Below are 16,294 nucleotides of genomic sequence, written 5' to 3' on the forward strand. Positions count from 1 at the left end.
ATGATCGTGCTGTTTAATCAGCTTCTTGATATGCCACACCTGTCAGGTGGATGGATTATCTTGGCAAAGGAGAAATGCTCACTAACAGGGATATAAACAAAATTGCACAACATTTGAGAGACATAAGCTTATTGTGGGTAAGGAACATTTCTGGGATCTTTTATTTCAGCTCATAAAACATGGGACCAACACTTTACACGTTGCGTTTATATTTTTGTTCAGTGTATTTACATTTTGTTGACCCCTGGTCGCAACCCCGACTTTGAATACCACTACACCAAAATACGATTTTCCAACTTACCTGTGCAGCAGTATTTCATTATGACATTGAAATAAGGATCTTTGACTCAGGAAATATGTTTGATATTTCATTTCATGTTTAATTACGCAGTTACATAGCTCAACACAGACGATAACCTGAATTAGAATGTTTACAGCTTCACACATCCAACATAGCGCACAGTTAAAGAAGGGGAATAGCAAAAAGGGAAGGAAAGCATGCAATAAATAAATAAAAATCAGAATTAAATTCTTCTGGCACAGTTCACTTCATCTAAAGAATGGTAATAGGACCCTTAAAGAGGAAAATACATTTTTCTTCAAAGCGCCAACCTTTCCTACAGAAACTTTTTTTTTTCTGTAATAATGTATTGCACAATACAGTATATAATGCTTCCCTACACATATAAAACCAAGTCTTTGTCTTGAAGTAATAATGTAAAAAAACTAAAACAAAACACTTTCATCCCTACCATGGCTTGGGGAGACCAAGAGCTGTATCCACTTTTGCCAAATCAGCTTTGTATCAGTGCGGGCTTTACAGGGCAATCAATCGCTAAAATCAGATGAGCCAGGAAACTCCATTGATAGATTGGTGGTAAATGGTTAGGGAGAGGCTGATGCCAACATGCTAGTATTTGCCATTGAAAATACAGAATTTGCCCTCTTCATGTATGCCGTAATAAAAACCTAAAGAGATAAGAAAGTGGTCTGTATGTGTGAATGAATGACAGTCTTTATCTATATATAAGAGGCATAGACCTCCAGGCTATGTAGATTTTACATCAGAGGCAGGAACAGTCCTCCTAATACCCCATTATGACATGAGTCATCACAGGGCATGAATGAAATAGAACACTCCACACACAGTTGGTCTTCCATTATTCCATGTCCAGAACCTAAATCCTTTCCTCAGAGCCCATACCACTTTAGGAACCTTGTTGACCTTGTCTGGTCATAAAAAAAAGAGAATTAGTTAACTTTCTCTCCAGTGGGTCACACAGAACAGGAACTCAGCATGCTAACTCTACTTCAGCTGTCCTTTCAGTGACAGCTTACATGGCCAAATGTCCAACAGCATCAACCCCTGTATAGACCTGCCCAAAGAACATGTGCCCCAATGCTGGGCTAAAGAAGGGACAGCAGAGAAAGAGAGAGATGGTGTGATAGATATTACAAACACACATTTTTTTTTGGTCAATAAAAATAGCATTTGCCACAAGTTGTGACAAATCAAAGAGTTATTGTGTTTCAGGGTTGATTCGCAGACAAGCAAAGCACACAGAGAGCATTAAAGGATAATGTGTATTGAAATGTCATCAAAACCTACAGTAATGTTGTGGATAATATGGTGGGTGAGTTCACTCTGTCTTTCCCTCTCAGTGCACTGCTACATCTTTAGAATTCTCTGCCATTATTCTGACTGAGATGTTTCATTAAAGCTCTGAAGGTTCAAGTAGTTTGTACAGAGAAACTGTGAAAAGAGAAAAACAAGTACACACACACACACACACACACACCATGCATTTATTCCATCTGTAAGCAAGGCTTAGGAAGAAAACTCAAAGCAATCATTACGCATTCCGGAGATGTTTCTGTAGTCTTATCTGAGGCATTAGATATGTAGAAACAAGCGCTTTGATTGCTTGAATAAATAATCTACAAATCTCCACCTTCACAGATGCGTTGGTTGTTTGTTTTTGTCTTGTGCTTTGAGCATGTGTTTATTTCAGACACTTTGGTTAACAGGTATAGTTGGCCTCAAGCCTCCTTATTTCTGGTCTTTCTCTACACAATTTCAAAATCCACTGCCGTGCAGAAATACTTTGGTCTGTGCTTTTATTTGTTTTGGACTACAAATGGCATGTAATGGTTTTACGTTCAGCTTGGGTATGGAAGGAATTACTGTATATCGAACCCTGAACAGTGTTGTGTACGTAGAGAGTCTAGAATCAAAATCATCTGAGTGTTCCTCATTTGATCACTATTTCTGACTGACAGAGTTGAGGTGCGAAAATATTCACATTGTAAAGTTATCAGTATTAGATCTTTCGGGTTTGTTTCCTATTTGCTCTGATGTTTGTGTGAGTTTGCATGTCTGCTCGCAGCCCTGCTCCCAAAGCTCAGTGACCTCTCCCAGTCATGTGCTGCAGCGTCACAGGAGGTAGCTTGTGGTGGGTCAGGAGACAGGAGGGATGTTCAGGTGGGGGTTAAAGAGCAGAGGGCTGAAGAGGTTTAGAAACACAAACAGGCTGAAGTCATTTCAATACATCGGTAATAACATACGACACACATATACACGCAGATGCAGGGTACCTCGCAGCTTGTCACATTTGAACGATTTATATATTACTTTTCGATACTGACATATAGGAAAATAGATCATGTACATATGTGATACATTAAACACACTGTCAATGCTAATAGACATCTAATCGTTTCTGCGTCAATATGTCACTCTGGGTTTTAAATGAGAAAGAGCCTGGCAGACCATACTTGTAACAGTAGAAGATAAAACAACACAACAGCTTGGTCCATTTTAGAGTTATGTGGCCAATTGGTTAGGGATTGTTATATCATTCATTTTAACATGGCAGGTACAGCCCCGATTTAATGCTACGTTTGAAAGCCATTTGAGCTTGTAATTCTAACTTAATGATGTGTTAACTTATAGCTTGTGATGACATTACTGTATGAGATGGCATTCCTCCTTGTTAGCCTGTGATTGTGAAGACATCTGTTCCAACTCTCCCAGGTTCTGAGTCCTTTTCGCCTTGCTAGGATACTAACCCTACATGAGGATAAATGACTGAGACTGCATCTTCACAAACTAATCTATGGACAGAGTAAGAAAAAATAACCAGTGAAAGGATTGGGCAGTATCATGGTTAGGTTAAGCTTCAGACTTCCAGACCAGTGTGTTGGCTTTGTTTTGAGGGCAACCCACAGGGTTTTCAGTGTGGCCCACTGCAGTGGCACTTCAGCCCAATGGATGGCAATGTTTCACACAGATACAGATAACTTTTTGGGCACAAGTTGTTGCGTTTTGAATCCAATATCCAGAGTAGTGGAGTAATTTAGCCTCATGCTAGGACGCTTTTAGAATCAATGTGTGATAAGCCTCTCTTTCTCCTCTTTAAAACCATCATCTTGGGCCTGTCATGAGAGCTATAGCTGGCTCCTCTTGAAGGGAGTCAGTGGAGTACGCTGCCATCAATCACAGGGGGAGCTATAAGAACTGTGACTCCAGAAGAAAACCACTATCGCTGCCAACATCCCTCCTCATAACATCTTTTTGAGATTACACACTCAACAGACTTTGCTAATCTGGTAGAAAAGAAGGATTTATGAGAAATGAAAATTCCTTTGATTAACAAATTAACTGGAAAGAAATCATATTCTGGACATTGTACATTACTTTAAAGGTTTCTGTTATTTGGCAAACACATTTTTGGACCTCTTTAAATACTATGTACATTCACATTAAGTTACTGATGTTATTTTAAATATATTTATATGTATCTATATTATATGACCCCCTATGGGTAGTTGCTGAGGTTCCACCCAGTAGCTGAATTCTCTTCATATTGCACCTCTGTCCTCTCACTGTCTTACAATGCGAGCAATATAAAATATTCTACAAGAGGATTTTCTTTTCATTGATAAAGATACAACAAATTGAACAATAAGTACAACATGGGGTTTTCTCTCCTAGAGTGTCTTTGCTCCTGCTTCAATGTTTTGTCCAAACTTAAAAAGAAGAAAAGTCCCTCTTTCTGAAAACGCACAGCACAGGTGGACACCAGAGACAGAGACAATTTTTTTTATCGAGAAACAAAGAAAGGAATATCTACAAGCAGGTTTGATCCCTTCCCAGATATCTGCTCAGAGGTTATGTCCAAAGGGGGTAGGGTTGACTGAGGAACGAGAGAGTTTTAGGGAGGAACATACAGGAAAGTGGGGGGGAGGTAGAAAGAGAGAGAGAAGAGAACTGAGTCTACACCGCTTATGAGGCTCATTAGTCTGTTTGTCATGCTTTGGAAAAGGAGGGTGAAAAGGTACGACTGAAATGTATCCTCTTGATAGAGTTAAAAAACATAATTAGGAACAAAAGTCTTATCCGTACTGTACAATGCTTGCTTGGACAGGTTATCAGTTTTTTTGAGGTTCTTTTTGGCAGTTCCAATGCCTTTCATCTTCTTTTTGAGGCCAAGTAGCTGCTTCTTTGTCCATTCCGTTGCCATTCACATAAATCACTGTCACATTCAGTGGTTCGTCCTTCCATTTCAATTGTCTTTTGTGGCAGGCGGTTCAAATGTTTGCTCTGGATTTCTCTCTCTGTGGATCACTGTGGGTATTTTCAGGCTGACAGAGGCCAGCTACAGTACACTCAATATAGAGTTTTTGTGTGACTCCTGTTGTTGCTCTACAGCCTTTATCTCCCAGAGCTTTGCTGCTGAGGAGGTGAAGTTGCTTGCGTTTGGTTACAAGATGAGTGCTTCTCCTTGTCTCTTAGTAACTTTGGCAGTGTAATAAAAAGGTTTGGATCATGTTTTTCCCTTCTTTGAATTCATTTGGGTTCACATCGGTACAGAGAGGTGAGTCCGGTGTCATTTTCTTGGCTCGCTAGCAAGGTAGTTCACTTTTTTTTTTTTTTATGATTTTTCTTATTATTATTTGTTTAGAATATTTGGACTTTTCTTTGTCTTCCTTAAAGCCCAAAAATGAATCATTAGATAAATAATTAGCCGTATTATGGAAGAGTTTCTGAGGAGAAAAAAAATCACACCATGAGTGTATCTTATCCCCTCTCCTCCATCGGAAGAGGGGTTTCCTGACTGGTGTCTGGCTTCTTAGATAGGGGACCTCAATCAGAACATGTCCATGGCCCAGTACACAGAGGAGCCTGTTCTATAGACGCATCTATCTATCCATCTCTCAGAGGTCTGGGCTGTTAGTGCACATGCTGGGGGTTAAGAGTCATCCCACTGCTGCTGCGTTAAAGGGAAATCCTCTCCAAGTGCTAAATTCAGATATCTCTTCTTCACAATACGTGTGGTACCATAACGGGTCTCATGCAATGCAAGCCCCCGACATACACAGCACTGACTGGGCTTATGTTACTGAGGCCACGTGTTGGTCTGGCATATAACAAAGCTTATCTTCACATGACATTATCAGAGTTCAATAACCAAGTCTGGTGTGGTTTTTTTTTGTAATAGAGAGGAAGTTCTGCTTCTGCATTGGTTTATTTTGAGCATTCAGTAAATTAAGCCCTAGCCATGCTAAACACAACAGTGGACCCCTTGACTAGTTTCGAGTTTGACAGAGAGAAAGTCTGTGCGGCTGAGAGACAGTCAGAACGATTTTTGGGGGGACGTTGAGGAGAAAACGAGGCCTTCAGGTAGCTAAGAAGTAGTCAACGGTGCAGTATTCACGGTAGGACCACTACAGATGCCGTACAGAAGAAGGAAAGGGTGCAGTGCGATCGATGGAGATTCCTCTGTTCATTTAGGATGGATGGCAGCTGTACTGTAGCATCAGTGGGAGTGACTGGGTGTGGCAGGGCGGGGTCAGCGAGAGGTGGCGTCCAGCAGTGCAGGGGTCGCTGGGGTGGTGGAGCGTGAGGCACTGCTGGAGCTAGCCTCCTTAGGACTCCCGGAGAGACTGCCTCCCCCACCACCACTGGTCTGGCCGGGCAGGGAGAGTGGACCAGGGGGGGTGCTCTCTGAGTGTGTAGGGGGTGCGCTGGAGGAGGGGGTGCCCAGAGGAACACTGCTGCCCCCGGGGAGGCCCTGCAGACCCTGGCCACAGACGTGGTGGTGCTTCTCCCAGTCTTTGTGCTGGCAGAAGGAGCCACAGTAGCGCGCCGTGTTGCAGCCGCTGCACGTCTCACTGGCCTTGCGTCCACAGTTCCAGCAGCTCTGGAGAGACAGTGGGAAGAAGGCATAGAGTTGATAAAATAAATCTCTGGTCGTAAACCTGTTATATTATTATACAAATATAATTGTTACCACTTATCAAATACTGTCATGCTATCAACAGGTGAGTTATTTAATGTTCTGGGCAACATATTCCCACATTTATTGTCTGGGGCTACAAATGTCCCAAACCACTAGGTGGACTGTCCTGTCTTGTCCTGTCCTGTGCTGGCCCTGACTGTTACTCCAACCATCCGCGTGTGGTTGCTGTTATTCAGACAGGCGGCTGGAGTCAATCTTTACTAACGAAATGAAAACATGGTGTTGACTCAGACCAGGTGCAGCCAGCTGTGGCTCACATTAACACCACAACCAGACAGTGTCTTGTTTAAGATATACACATTCTGTGCAGAATATGGGATTTTGATAGAGAGCTGATAGGTTAAACACTGCTCCAGGCACTGTGAAAATCTGTTGCTCTGTGCAGAACCTGTCTGTGTAGCTCGAACACACACACATTGTATTTAGGACTCTGGCTTGTATAGAACTGGTGAATGAGCTGTTACTGAGATGCAAATGTTGGTGGTGGTGGGTGGGGGCATGTTATGAAGTGTGTGTGACAGTAAGTCATGTGAAGAGAAGGTGTGTGTAACATGTCTATTTTGATGAAGTGGTACTGTGAGGTCTAAAATAAGTGGGTTAGCTGTGTGACAGTTTGTTATGTAAAACGGGTGGTTGGTGGGTTGAGGTGACACGATTGATTGTGAGTGTGCTTTGTGATGCAGTGCAGCAGTGTGGGCCTGTGTTAACTGACAGTAGGGTGAGGAGTGTATCTCTCTTTATGCCTGCTGCTGTGCTGTGGTATGTTAGAGGGCACAGGGTGTGGGGCATGGGTTACACTCTTAGAAAAAAGGGTTCCAAAAAGGGTTCTTCGGCTGTCCCCATAGGAGATCTGTTGTTGGTTCCAGGTAGAACCCTTTTTGGTTCCATGTAGAACCCTTTAAGGGTTCTAGATAGCATCTTTCTTTCCATAAGGGCTATTTATACTCTACGGAGACAGACCCTACGGGGCGTAGTGGAATGTCGCAATGTCGTTTTTCATCACAAAAGGGGTGGCTCCTTGTAGTGCCTCCCGACATTCTGCGTACTGTCGTACCACTTGAAAATTGTAACACGCTGTATCATTCCTTGCGTAGTCATGGGGGCAGTAGGCAATGAAACTTGCTTGGTTCCTTGATTTGATCTATAGGCTATGCATCAAAGTAGCATTGATAAATTAGTATAATCTCAGCGACTGTTCAAATAAACCAAACAACATTATAGCCTTATTAGAACAACCCCCCCCAAAAAATGTATTGTGTTTAGAAGTAACAACTATTGATTCCAGGCTATTGTTATAAACAGCTGAAAGATATCAGCTTTTTCTCTGCGACCAAAACATGATGACATTCTATTTTTAGCTGATATGGGTGTGAATACATTGAAGCGGTATATCAAATTGGGATAATTTTGTAGGTTACAGAGGCAAGTATAAGAATATTTGCCAGGGCTTATTAATGAATTATACATCTGATTATTTCACATTGTGATGTGGGAGGCTAAAAGCACAAATAGAACAATGAGACAGATATTTCACCGGATGTATAAATGTGAAGCATTCACTTGGCGTTTCCACTCACTACCAAATATGGTATTGAGAGGAAGCTCAGTGGCCAGCAGTGGGAGAAGATGGAACGAGATGGATTTTGGCAGACATTCTGCACATTTTCTCATTGATGAAACATTTGATCTCAATACAGTTTTTATTTTCCCAAAACTAGAATCTGTTACGAACAGAGTGGACTACGTTTTGTAGACTTTACCCTTTGCCAAAGTTTAAAATAATTGCGTTGTTTAGAAGTAGTGCAAAGGCGAATTGAGTTATTGCACATGAGTAGGCGTTTCCTAACGGAAATATGCACATGTATACTAGAACACGCCAATAGGATCTCGCTAGCTCGTGCTTGGCTCTGCCCACTATGACTCATTTGTCTCATTTGAAATGATAGGCTGTGGTCTATCTTGGTTTAGTTATAAAAAATATTTGCCAAAAGGCTATCTAGCTTGCAGTGTTTATACAACATGCTAGCAAGACAAGACAAGACAAAACACTCTTCTTTTGCTTTCACAACAAATGAGAAGAAAACCTTGGTGAGGTATCATGTTACCAAAATAGTGCACGTTGTGCGCATGTAGCTCTACGCATGTTAAGTGTGTGGAAAACTTAAGAGTTTAGGATAGTGTGGGGGCATGGGTGTGTGTGTGTGTGTTTGTGTGTGGGCGATAAGGCTGTGATGCTCACTTCGCTGGAGTCCTCCTGCTGGTTGATGACGGTCAGTGCATCCTCAGAGGCCTGTTTCCTGGCCTCGGCCAGCGCCCTCTCCATCTTGGACCTCTCAGCGGAGATCATCTCATGGGCCTTCCTCTCAGCGTCCGACACAGCCTTCTGTAGCTCCGACATGGCCTGCCTCTTCACCTCGTTCACTGCCTCCTCTGTGGAGAGAGAGAGAGGCGTCAGTCCCCATGACCGCTCCCACTCTGTCATCCTTTATTGAGGCACTCTAAGCGCTCCATTTGTTTTATCTCGGCAAACAGATGCACATCATCCAAGATTTAAAGCATTCTGTCGGGAAAAAGAAGCCTGTTAATAATGAATTAAAAGACGTCTGGTAACAATCATTTCCAGCGCTGACAACAGCAGATGTCTCCAAACTTTGTTCGTAAACTTGCCTGTTAACCCAGTATTCTGTGACTCTCTGCTTTTGATGAAAATAAATCTGAGTGAATGAACAAAGAAACAGACGTAAGAACTGAGGAGGGAAAATGGCTTCCGTACCATTGATGCATAACTTTGCTAACAGGCGGTTAACTGTGGTAGAGATCCTATCCTCCGGCCTTTGTTCTACAAATGCCAACTCATGTGAGTGAATAGGCAGTGTTTTTAGAAAAGTCAGGTGTGTGAACTCCTTTACAGACACGAGTCCAAAATAGAAGCTAAGGCTGGTTCTCATTAGAAGACAGTGGTTATCCGGCTAGGAAGGAATCACAATCCCTCTCATTTATTTTCTTCATGTTACAAGGAGAATAAAATACAACATCAGAGATTCATTTGGTTTTAGCTCTTTCAGAATTCTGCAGAGAGAAAACAGCTGCCCCACATAATACAACTAATTAAATCCTCATGTTCAATCACCAAATGGATATTTTATGGCCATGAAAAATATCATATCAAACTGTCAACTGGCACAGTATATGGGATAAGTAAATGTCTTGTACAACCAAAACGAGGGGAAGTTGTATTACTAGATTCCCCTCCCTTCTACACACAGACATAGTCAGGTGAGCCTCCTCTGGGCAGAGTGGAGGTGAGAGCCATACCGTGGTCTATTCTCCCTCCCTGATTCTTCCAGTCAGTTGGTGTAAAGGAGAGGAGCCATAAATAACTGTCATATTTCTCCTTCTGCTCCCTCTCTGGTCCAGCTGTCTGGGGCTGCTGTGCTGAGCTAGGGCTGGGGGGCTGGGCGGCTAGTCCCGTGTGTATGTGCTGAATATGAGGATGTGTGTGTGTGTGTGTGTGTGTGTCTTTGTGTGTGCGAGTCTGTCTCCTCTGCTCAGAAACTAGAGAAGTAGTTTGTATTCCGTTTATCCTCTCAACACCTCCCGCACACGTCTTCTTCTCTTGCTTTTTTCACCCTGCCCGTCTCTACCTTCATCCACCATTTCATTTCTAAATTTTTCCCCCTTCTTAAAGGTGCATGCCTTTTCCTAACTATCGGTACAGTCCTCCGCTGCTCAATTATCAGGCTTAATGCATGCATCACTACGATTAGTTTACGAATGTAATTAATTCTTATCAAGGAGCCTGCAGAGCAGATGCTAGGACAATTAGCACTTAATGCAAAACACGGAGGGGCAGCAATATTAACGTTTTCATTCCGGAGGGATCCGGCAGGTGTTTCTTTTTCACACTTCAGATCTTGCTTTTCAAAGGCGGCATAGTCTCTCAACCCTACCGACACCAGAGAATACGTGTCTTTTTTCTAATTAAAGAGATGGACTGCAGTTATGCTGTTTGCTGAGGGAGCAGTGGTAATAGGACAGAGGTGGTGCATTAGTGAATACCATTGGAGGGGTCTCGCACGCACGCACGCACACACACACACACACACACACACACACACACACACACACACACACACACACACACACACACACACACACACACACACACACACACACACACACACACACACACACACACACACACACACTAGGGGGGATGGGAGCTGTCATACTCACCCTGCTTGTTTTGGAGTTGCTTCAGTGCTGGGGAGAGTGGGATACTTGTAGCACCTGTATGAAAAACAACTGTAAATTAAAATAGTTCTTCTGCCGGTGAAAATGCAGCACATTATCTCGCAGACAGCAGCATCTTTCCCCACAGTATTTGAATAGGACTGCATCATAATTGTGTTGGTACTCAGTGGGACCAAGGCTGCGTCATAACTGACTCCTCTTGGGATATGCTTGCTATATATGGCCCAGGCACTGCAACACGCGAACCCACCCCTGCTACATATAACGGAATCAGACTGCTCTGCGTATGATGGTGACAGTCATTAGTCTGACTAAGGGGCTTGGTCCCAGATTGCCAACAGTTACTAGGACGCAATTGATTTGACTGGTTCAACTATACTTAAAACAATGAGTTAAAAGCTGTCACATTGAAAAGCAGTATTATATGAACTAAGCTTTACTACTCCTAAGCAGAGGAAATCCTTCCTCCTCCTCCTCCTCCTCCCTCTCTCCAGCAGGACCCAGTTAAGCTGCAGGCCCCACCTCTGCTGCATGCGCTGCTCTGGACAGCGCCAGGTTGGTTAGTGCATTTTCACTGCAGCTGAACTGCAGTCACCGTTCATCGCGGTTAAAGGTGGAAAGTACTTAGCCCTAATGACACACATGACAGTCACAGGCACTCCAATCCCATCCCTGTCCTTATGTAACTATGGCAACAGGAGAGGCAGGGCCCTCTTCAGGGCTATCTGCAGTGGCGGTTGCGGTGAGGGTGACGGGACTGGGACAGAGACAGTTCAGTCAGGACGGACGTGTGGTTACTCACCAGCCTTCCTCCAGATCTCCTCAGGTAGGTAGCCAGACGCAGGTCTGTGCAGGAAGTCCCTATGAATCTCTGAAACACAATCCAGACCAGAACATCAGTCAGTCTACCACGCTCTCCACACACACACACACTTTATGAGCCAAATCCTAACTGAAAATAACTCAATATTTTTGCACAGATTTCCCACTAACGTCAGTGCATGGTTTACCCATAAATCCAAGCTACATGCATAGATCTCTAGTTAGGATTCAGCCCCCTGCGTCCCAACCACATGAACACACTCAAACTTGAGCTTCATTTTGCTTTGTAACATTTAATTTCATCCCCCAGCCCAATGTCTCTGTGGCCATGCAATGCCAGCATGCTCTCCTCTTTCCTCAGAGCAGACAGAACACACAGAGTGAGTGACTGAGTGACAGTGTGGAGTGACAGCCTGCATGCTGGATGCCTGGTGGTGCAGGTGTCTGCAGCAGTGGAAGTACCTATGGGCTGCTGTGTCTCGACGTTGTTAGGAGTGTTGGAGGAGGAGTTGTGAGGAGGTAGAGGTAGAGGAGGAGGAGGAGGGCGTGGCTGGCCGTTGCTCCCACCTTTTTTCATATCTTCCACGTCGCTGTAGCGTCGGATCCAGTGGTTCATCTCCTCGCGGTCGGCTTCCTGGCAACGCCGCAGCACCGTGAGAGACCGCCGTGTCTTCTCCACCATGTCCATGATGCAGTTGAGCAGCTGCAGGGGGGAGGAGGAGGGAAGGAGGGAGGGAGGGGGAGACATGATCAGAGCGCCGCTCTACTCTCTGATTTACTCTCCTACAGTTCAGACTCTGACAACAGGCAGCTGCTCTCGGTGGTGCTAAAGAGTGGCAGAGCCTCTGCACCTAAAAGTTCACCGTTAAATCAGGGTCACAGTTTTAATCGGAAGTACTGTATAGTGCACATTCTGAAATTAGCCTATGAAAAAACACAATCAGGCCTAACCTTTATCAAGATGTGAAATTGTATGAGAACATTTTCATTGATGGTAATTTGAGTGATTTTTTGGGAGCAATCCAGTCTCTATAGAATCGTTTTTTGCTGTTTAGGTGCAACAAAACTTTCTCAGGAGCACTCCTGAGTGTGTGACCCTGTCCCCGTTTTAGCAGCGAGAGCCAGCGGTGCTGAGTATGTGTGTGTGTGTGTGTGTGTGTGTGTGTGTGTGTGTGTGTGTGTGTGTGTGTGTGTGTGTGTGTGTGTGTGTGTGTGTGTGTGTGTGTGTGTGTGTGTGTGTGTGAATGAATGAGGTTGAGTGGTTATACAGAGCAGTGAAGTAAAAATGGCTGTAACAGCTGTGCTACTGATGGAAAAGGCCTAACCAATTCATTCCACCCCTGTGCTCCCTCCAAGCCCCTGTCTGCTAAAGCCTTTTACCCACACCTCCTCCCCTTGCCTTCCGCTTTATATTTTTCTTCACTAACTCTCGTTCTCTCTCAACATTGTTTCTCTCTCTGCCTTTGTCCTATGCCTCCTTTCAATCCCCGGTCTGCAAAATGCTTTTTACGTTCACCCCCTTCCTTCCATATTCTCTCTTTCTATATCTCTCTCTCTCTGTCTCCGCCTGCTTCTCTCTCTCTTTCTCCGCCTCCTTCTCTCTCTCTCTCTCTCTCCCTCTCTCTGTTATCTATATTTATTTCAGTAGTGTTTCTAATTTGGCAGAGGCCCAGCACAGGCCGGTTCGCTCCATGACTGCAGCCCTTGTCTCAGCTGCTCTCCCCAGCTGGAGCTGTCCTCTACTTGGTCCCTCGCTCCATCTGTGGCCCTTTTTAGTGCCTGAGTGTGTGTGTGTGCGTGAGTGTGTGTGTGCGCGTGCGTGGCGTGCATGCGTGTGTGTATGAGTGAGTGTTCCAGCCTTGGTAAAGGTAAGGGGAGCTCAGAGTGCTTGCTCCAGTCTTTGTACGCTGGCCAGAGAGGCCTCGGCTGTCCATTCCTGACATGGACACAAGCCTCTACAGACCCCCTAAGGTCAGCTGTCCATCAAATGCAAACTCCGCTGAGGTTTCGGTTCTTAAACCTGTCAGCAGCACCCTGTCTCCCAACCGTCCCACCTCCTTTCATATCATCTACAGCACTGAGAGGTTGAAAGATTTCTACTACACACTTCTCTGTTGGATGGGAGATATTAGGGAGATATTAGGGAGATATTAGGGAGATATTAGGATAAAACCGGGGAGCCCTACCCCAGCAACACGTACATTATCGAGGTGCTTCCACTCCTCGGCCCACTCCCGATCTGTCAGGCGGTGATCGATCACTTCCTCCTGGCGTGCTCCATGCACGGCTGCAACACAAACACACAGTCCTGCGTTCAGCACTTAAGCACCATCACCATATATGAGCCATTCTGGCTCCAGTCTCCTCCACATACAGGACATTAGGGCTCTAACACTGCCTTATACAGTGTGAGCCATTACGGCTCTAACCGAGGGAAGACGCATATGGATTCCTAGGGGGACATATCCAAACATGTGTCATTATAGGCTTTTTATAGATGCACTACCTTGGGGATTTAACACTAAACTGTGACAACCTCTCATTGTTCTTTAGAGATGCCATGAGGCCCTCTCTCTCTCTCTCCCTCGCCCCTCTCTCATTCCCTCCCTCTCTCACCTGTCTGCCGGTGCCTGTCCCGAGCCTCGCGGTGCTCTGCTGTGTGGCGGTAGGCGTCTCGGTAGTGGTGGGCCAGGGCCATGTCCTCCAGCCGGTAGTGTTGGGGGGCAGGGGGGTTGGGGTGAGACAGGCCGTTGGGGGGGTGCGTGGGCAGGCCGTTGGGGGGCGGGTGGGCTGGCAGGCCAGTGCTGGGACTGAAGCGCTGGCTGGGGCTGATGGTGCAGGGCCGCTTGGCCAGGTGCTCCGGGTGGTGCCCGTCTCTCTCTGAGTCTTTGGTCCTGAAGGAAGAGAGCACAGATCAACAGGGTTACATTCCCGTTGTACGTGTCACCACCAAATCAGACACTTTCACTCACTTTATAATTGTTAACATCTCATAGAATATGAGGAAAATTATTGTTTTAATATGCCACTGAGGAACAGGAATGAGATTTGCTATATTCAAAATGTACCTGTAAACTTAAGACATTCTAGATTTACTGGGCTGCTAACCTGTTGTTGTTACTAGAAGACATGAGCAGTAAATCTGATGGTGTTTCAGGAATCCCCCCTACTGAGAAGCTCACTGTTCACTTCAGACAGAATCTACTCCAGAGTGTGTGCACAGCTGTACGCCATATGTAAAAAATACACTCTGTATATTCAGTGTCTCGAGCTGGGATCCAAACTCTTAATCCTAATATCCCTCAACTCACTCTCTTAAATTGCAAGTGTAGCCTCTCCCACAGACCTACGGTGCCGTAGTAGTCTGTGTTTGGCAGATGTTCAGTGACGGTCCTGTTTTGGGAGCCATCTGGACAGTTTAAACGCCGGTGTTGATATTAATCTGTTTAGCTTGGTGAAACAGCCAGGCATTCGGAGGTAAATCGCTCTCTATCATCCCAGGGATCAAAGGCAAATGAAAGGAATTTCAGCGCCATGTGGATGCGAGTGTGTTTTTGTTTATGAGTGCATGTGTGTATATTACTCAGTCTGTGTGTGTGTGTGTGTGTGTGTGTGTGTGTGTGTATGGGTATTTGTCCCCTCTTTGTTTACGTGATGTAGCCCCTCCCACACTCCACCCCCAATCCCCTCTCCACTTCTGGCAAGCTCTGGGTCATGGGGTGAGACTTGAGGGGGGATGTCTTTTTTATTTGTATTTTTTTATATTTCACCTTTCTTTAACTAGGCAAGTCAGTTAAGAACAAATTCCTTTTACAATAACGGCCTACCCCAGCCAAACCTGGACGACGCTGGGTCAATTGCGCGCCGCCCTGTGGGACTCCCAATCACGGCCTGATGTGATACAGCCTGGATTCGAACCAGGGCCCGTAGTGACGCCTCTTGCACTGAGATGCAGTGCCTTAGACCGCTGTGCCACTCTGTCAGTGCTCTAGCCCGCCACCGATATCTCACAAATCAAAGCAACAGCTGGCCCAGCCCGCCGTGACACTGTAAGCCAGGGGTTGGGAGGCGGAGGTGTGCAGATTACAGAGGGATTGCCCGTTCCTCCACCCTGTCTCTCTCTCCCCTCCCTTTCCCCCTCCCTCCCTCCCCGCCAGGATCAGTTCAAGCAGGGGTTCAGCAGGATCTTGACACATCCCTGACATATGGGCAGCTTCAAGAAGACACATTGACTGACTAGCTGACTGAAGGAGAGGACAGGAGAGGAGAAGAGAGGAGAGGCAGCCAGAGATAAAGGGAGGGGCGGAGAGAGAGATGGGGGAGGAGGAGAGTAGTGCTGTGGTTTTGTCTGTCTTAAATTCCAGATGTGTCTCCCCACCCCCCTCCATACGGCCCAGTGTGGGGGGCGGATATGGCAGCAAGCTGCTGTGGGTAGGGCAGGGAAGTGTATAGGACAGTGAGGGCATTGTCTGTGGGTTGGACTGAGGACATCTCCTCATACTGTACTGGGGCCGCTGACACAGAGCCACTGCTGCTGCTGTGTTATAGCGTGACGTCCACAGCATTTGGACTTATCCTCCTCTCCTCCCTCACTCCTCCTCCTCCCCTCACAGACAGCTGGCACAGCCTGCATCGCCCTCCCTGCCCGCCTGGCATCAGGGCTGCCCAGACTTCCGCCTCCCGCACAGAGGATTTATAACCTCCCCCTTGTGGCTTGGCATTTCCAAATACCCAGAAATAATTCAATTATTTGTGTGTGTAAGCCTGTGTGTGTTTTTTCAGTTGTGTTTCTGCTGTAAGATGGAGGGAGAGGAGTGATAAGTTGTTTTCCAGCTGTGGTATGTGACGTGTTTGCATAGTGTGTGTATTCTGAGTGTGTGTGGGTGTGTATTTTGAGTGTATGTGTGTGTGGTGGT

At 45.5% G+C, this 16,294-nt stretch overlaps 1 protein-coding gene across 2 annotated transcripts in view; it reads right to left on the bottom strand.

Annotated features, from left to right (window-relative positions):
- Positions 1 to 359: 359 nt before the first annotated feature.
- The window catches only part of LOC120046301 (protein CBFA2T3-like), a 54,728-nt gene continuing 38,793 nt past the window's right edge, over positions 360 to 16,294 (bottom strand). The window contains exons 6-12 of one of the 2 annotated variants that reach the window (XM_038991402.1): positions 13,995 to 14,272; positions 13,565 to 13,665; positions 11,946 to 12,081; positions 11,359 to 11,427; positions 10,539 to 10,592; positions 8,542 to 8,732; positions 360 to 6,203 (exon numbers count right to left, since the gene is read on the bottom strand). In XM_038991402.1, the coding sequence (XP_038847330.1) occupies positions 5,853 to 6,203; positions 8,542 to 8,732; positions 10,539 to 10,592; positions 11,359 to 11,427; positions 11,946 to 12,081; positions 13,565 to 13,665; positions 13,995 to 14,272 (1,180 nt within the window). In that variant the 3' untranslated portion in view covers positions 360 to 5,852. Of the gene's footprint in view, positions 6,204 to 8,541; positions 8,733 to 10,538; positions 10,593 to 11,358; positions 11,428 to 11,840; positions 12,082 to 13,564; positions 13,666 to 13,994; positions 14,273 to 16,294 lie in introns of both variants that reach the window. The other variant, XM_038991394.1, reaches the window with a different exon arrangement.

The sequence above is a fragment of the Salvelinus namaycush genome, chromosome 1 (assembly GCF_016432855.1).
Source record: "Salvelinus namaycush isolate Seneca chromosome 1, SaNama_1.0, whole genome shotgun sequence".
Lineage (NCBI taxonomy): Eukaryota > Metazoa > Chordata > Actinopteri > Salmoniformes > Salmonidae > Salvelinus > Salvelinus namaycush.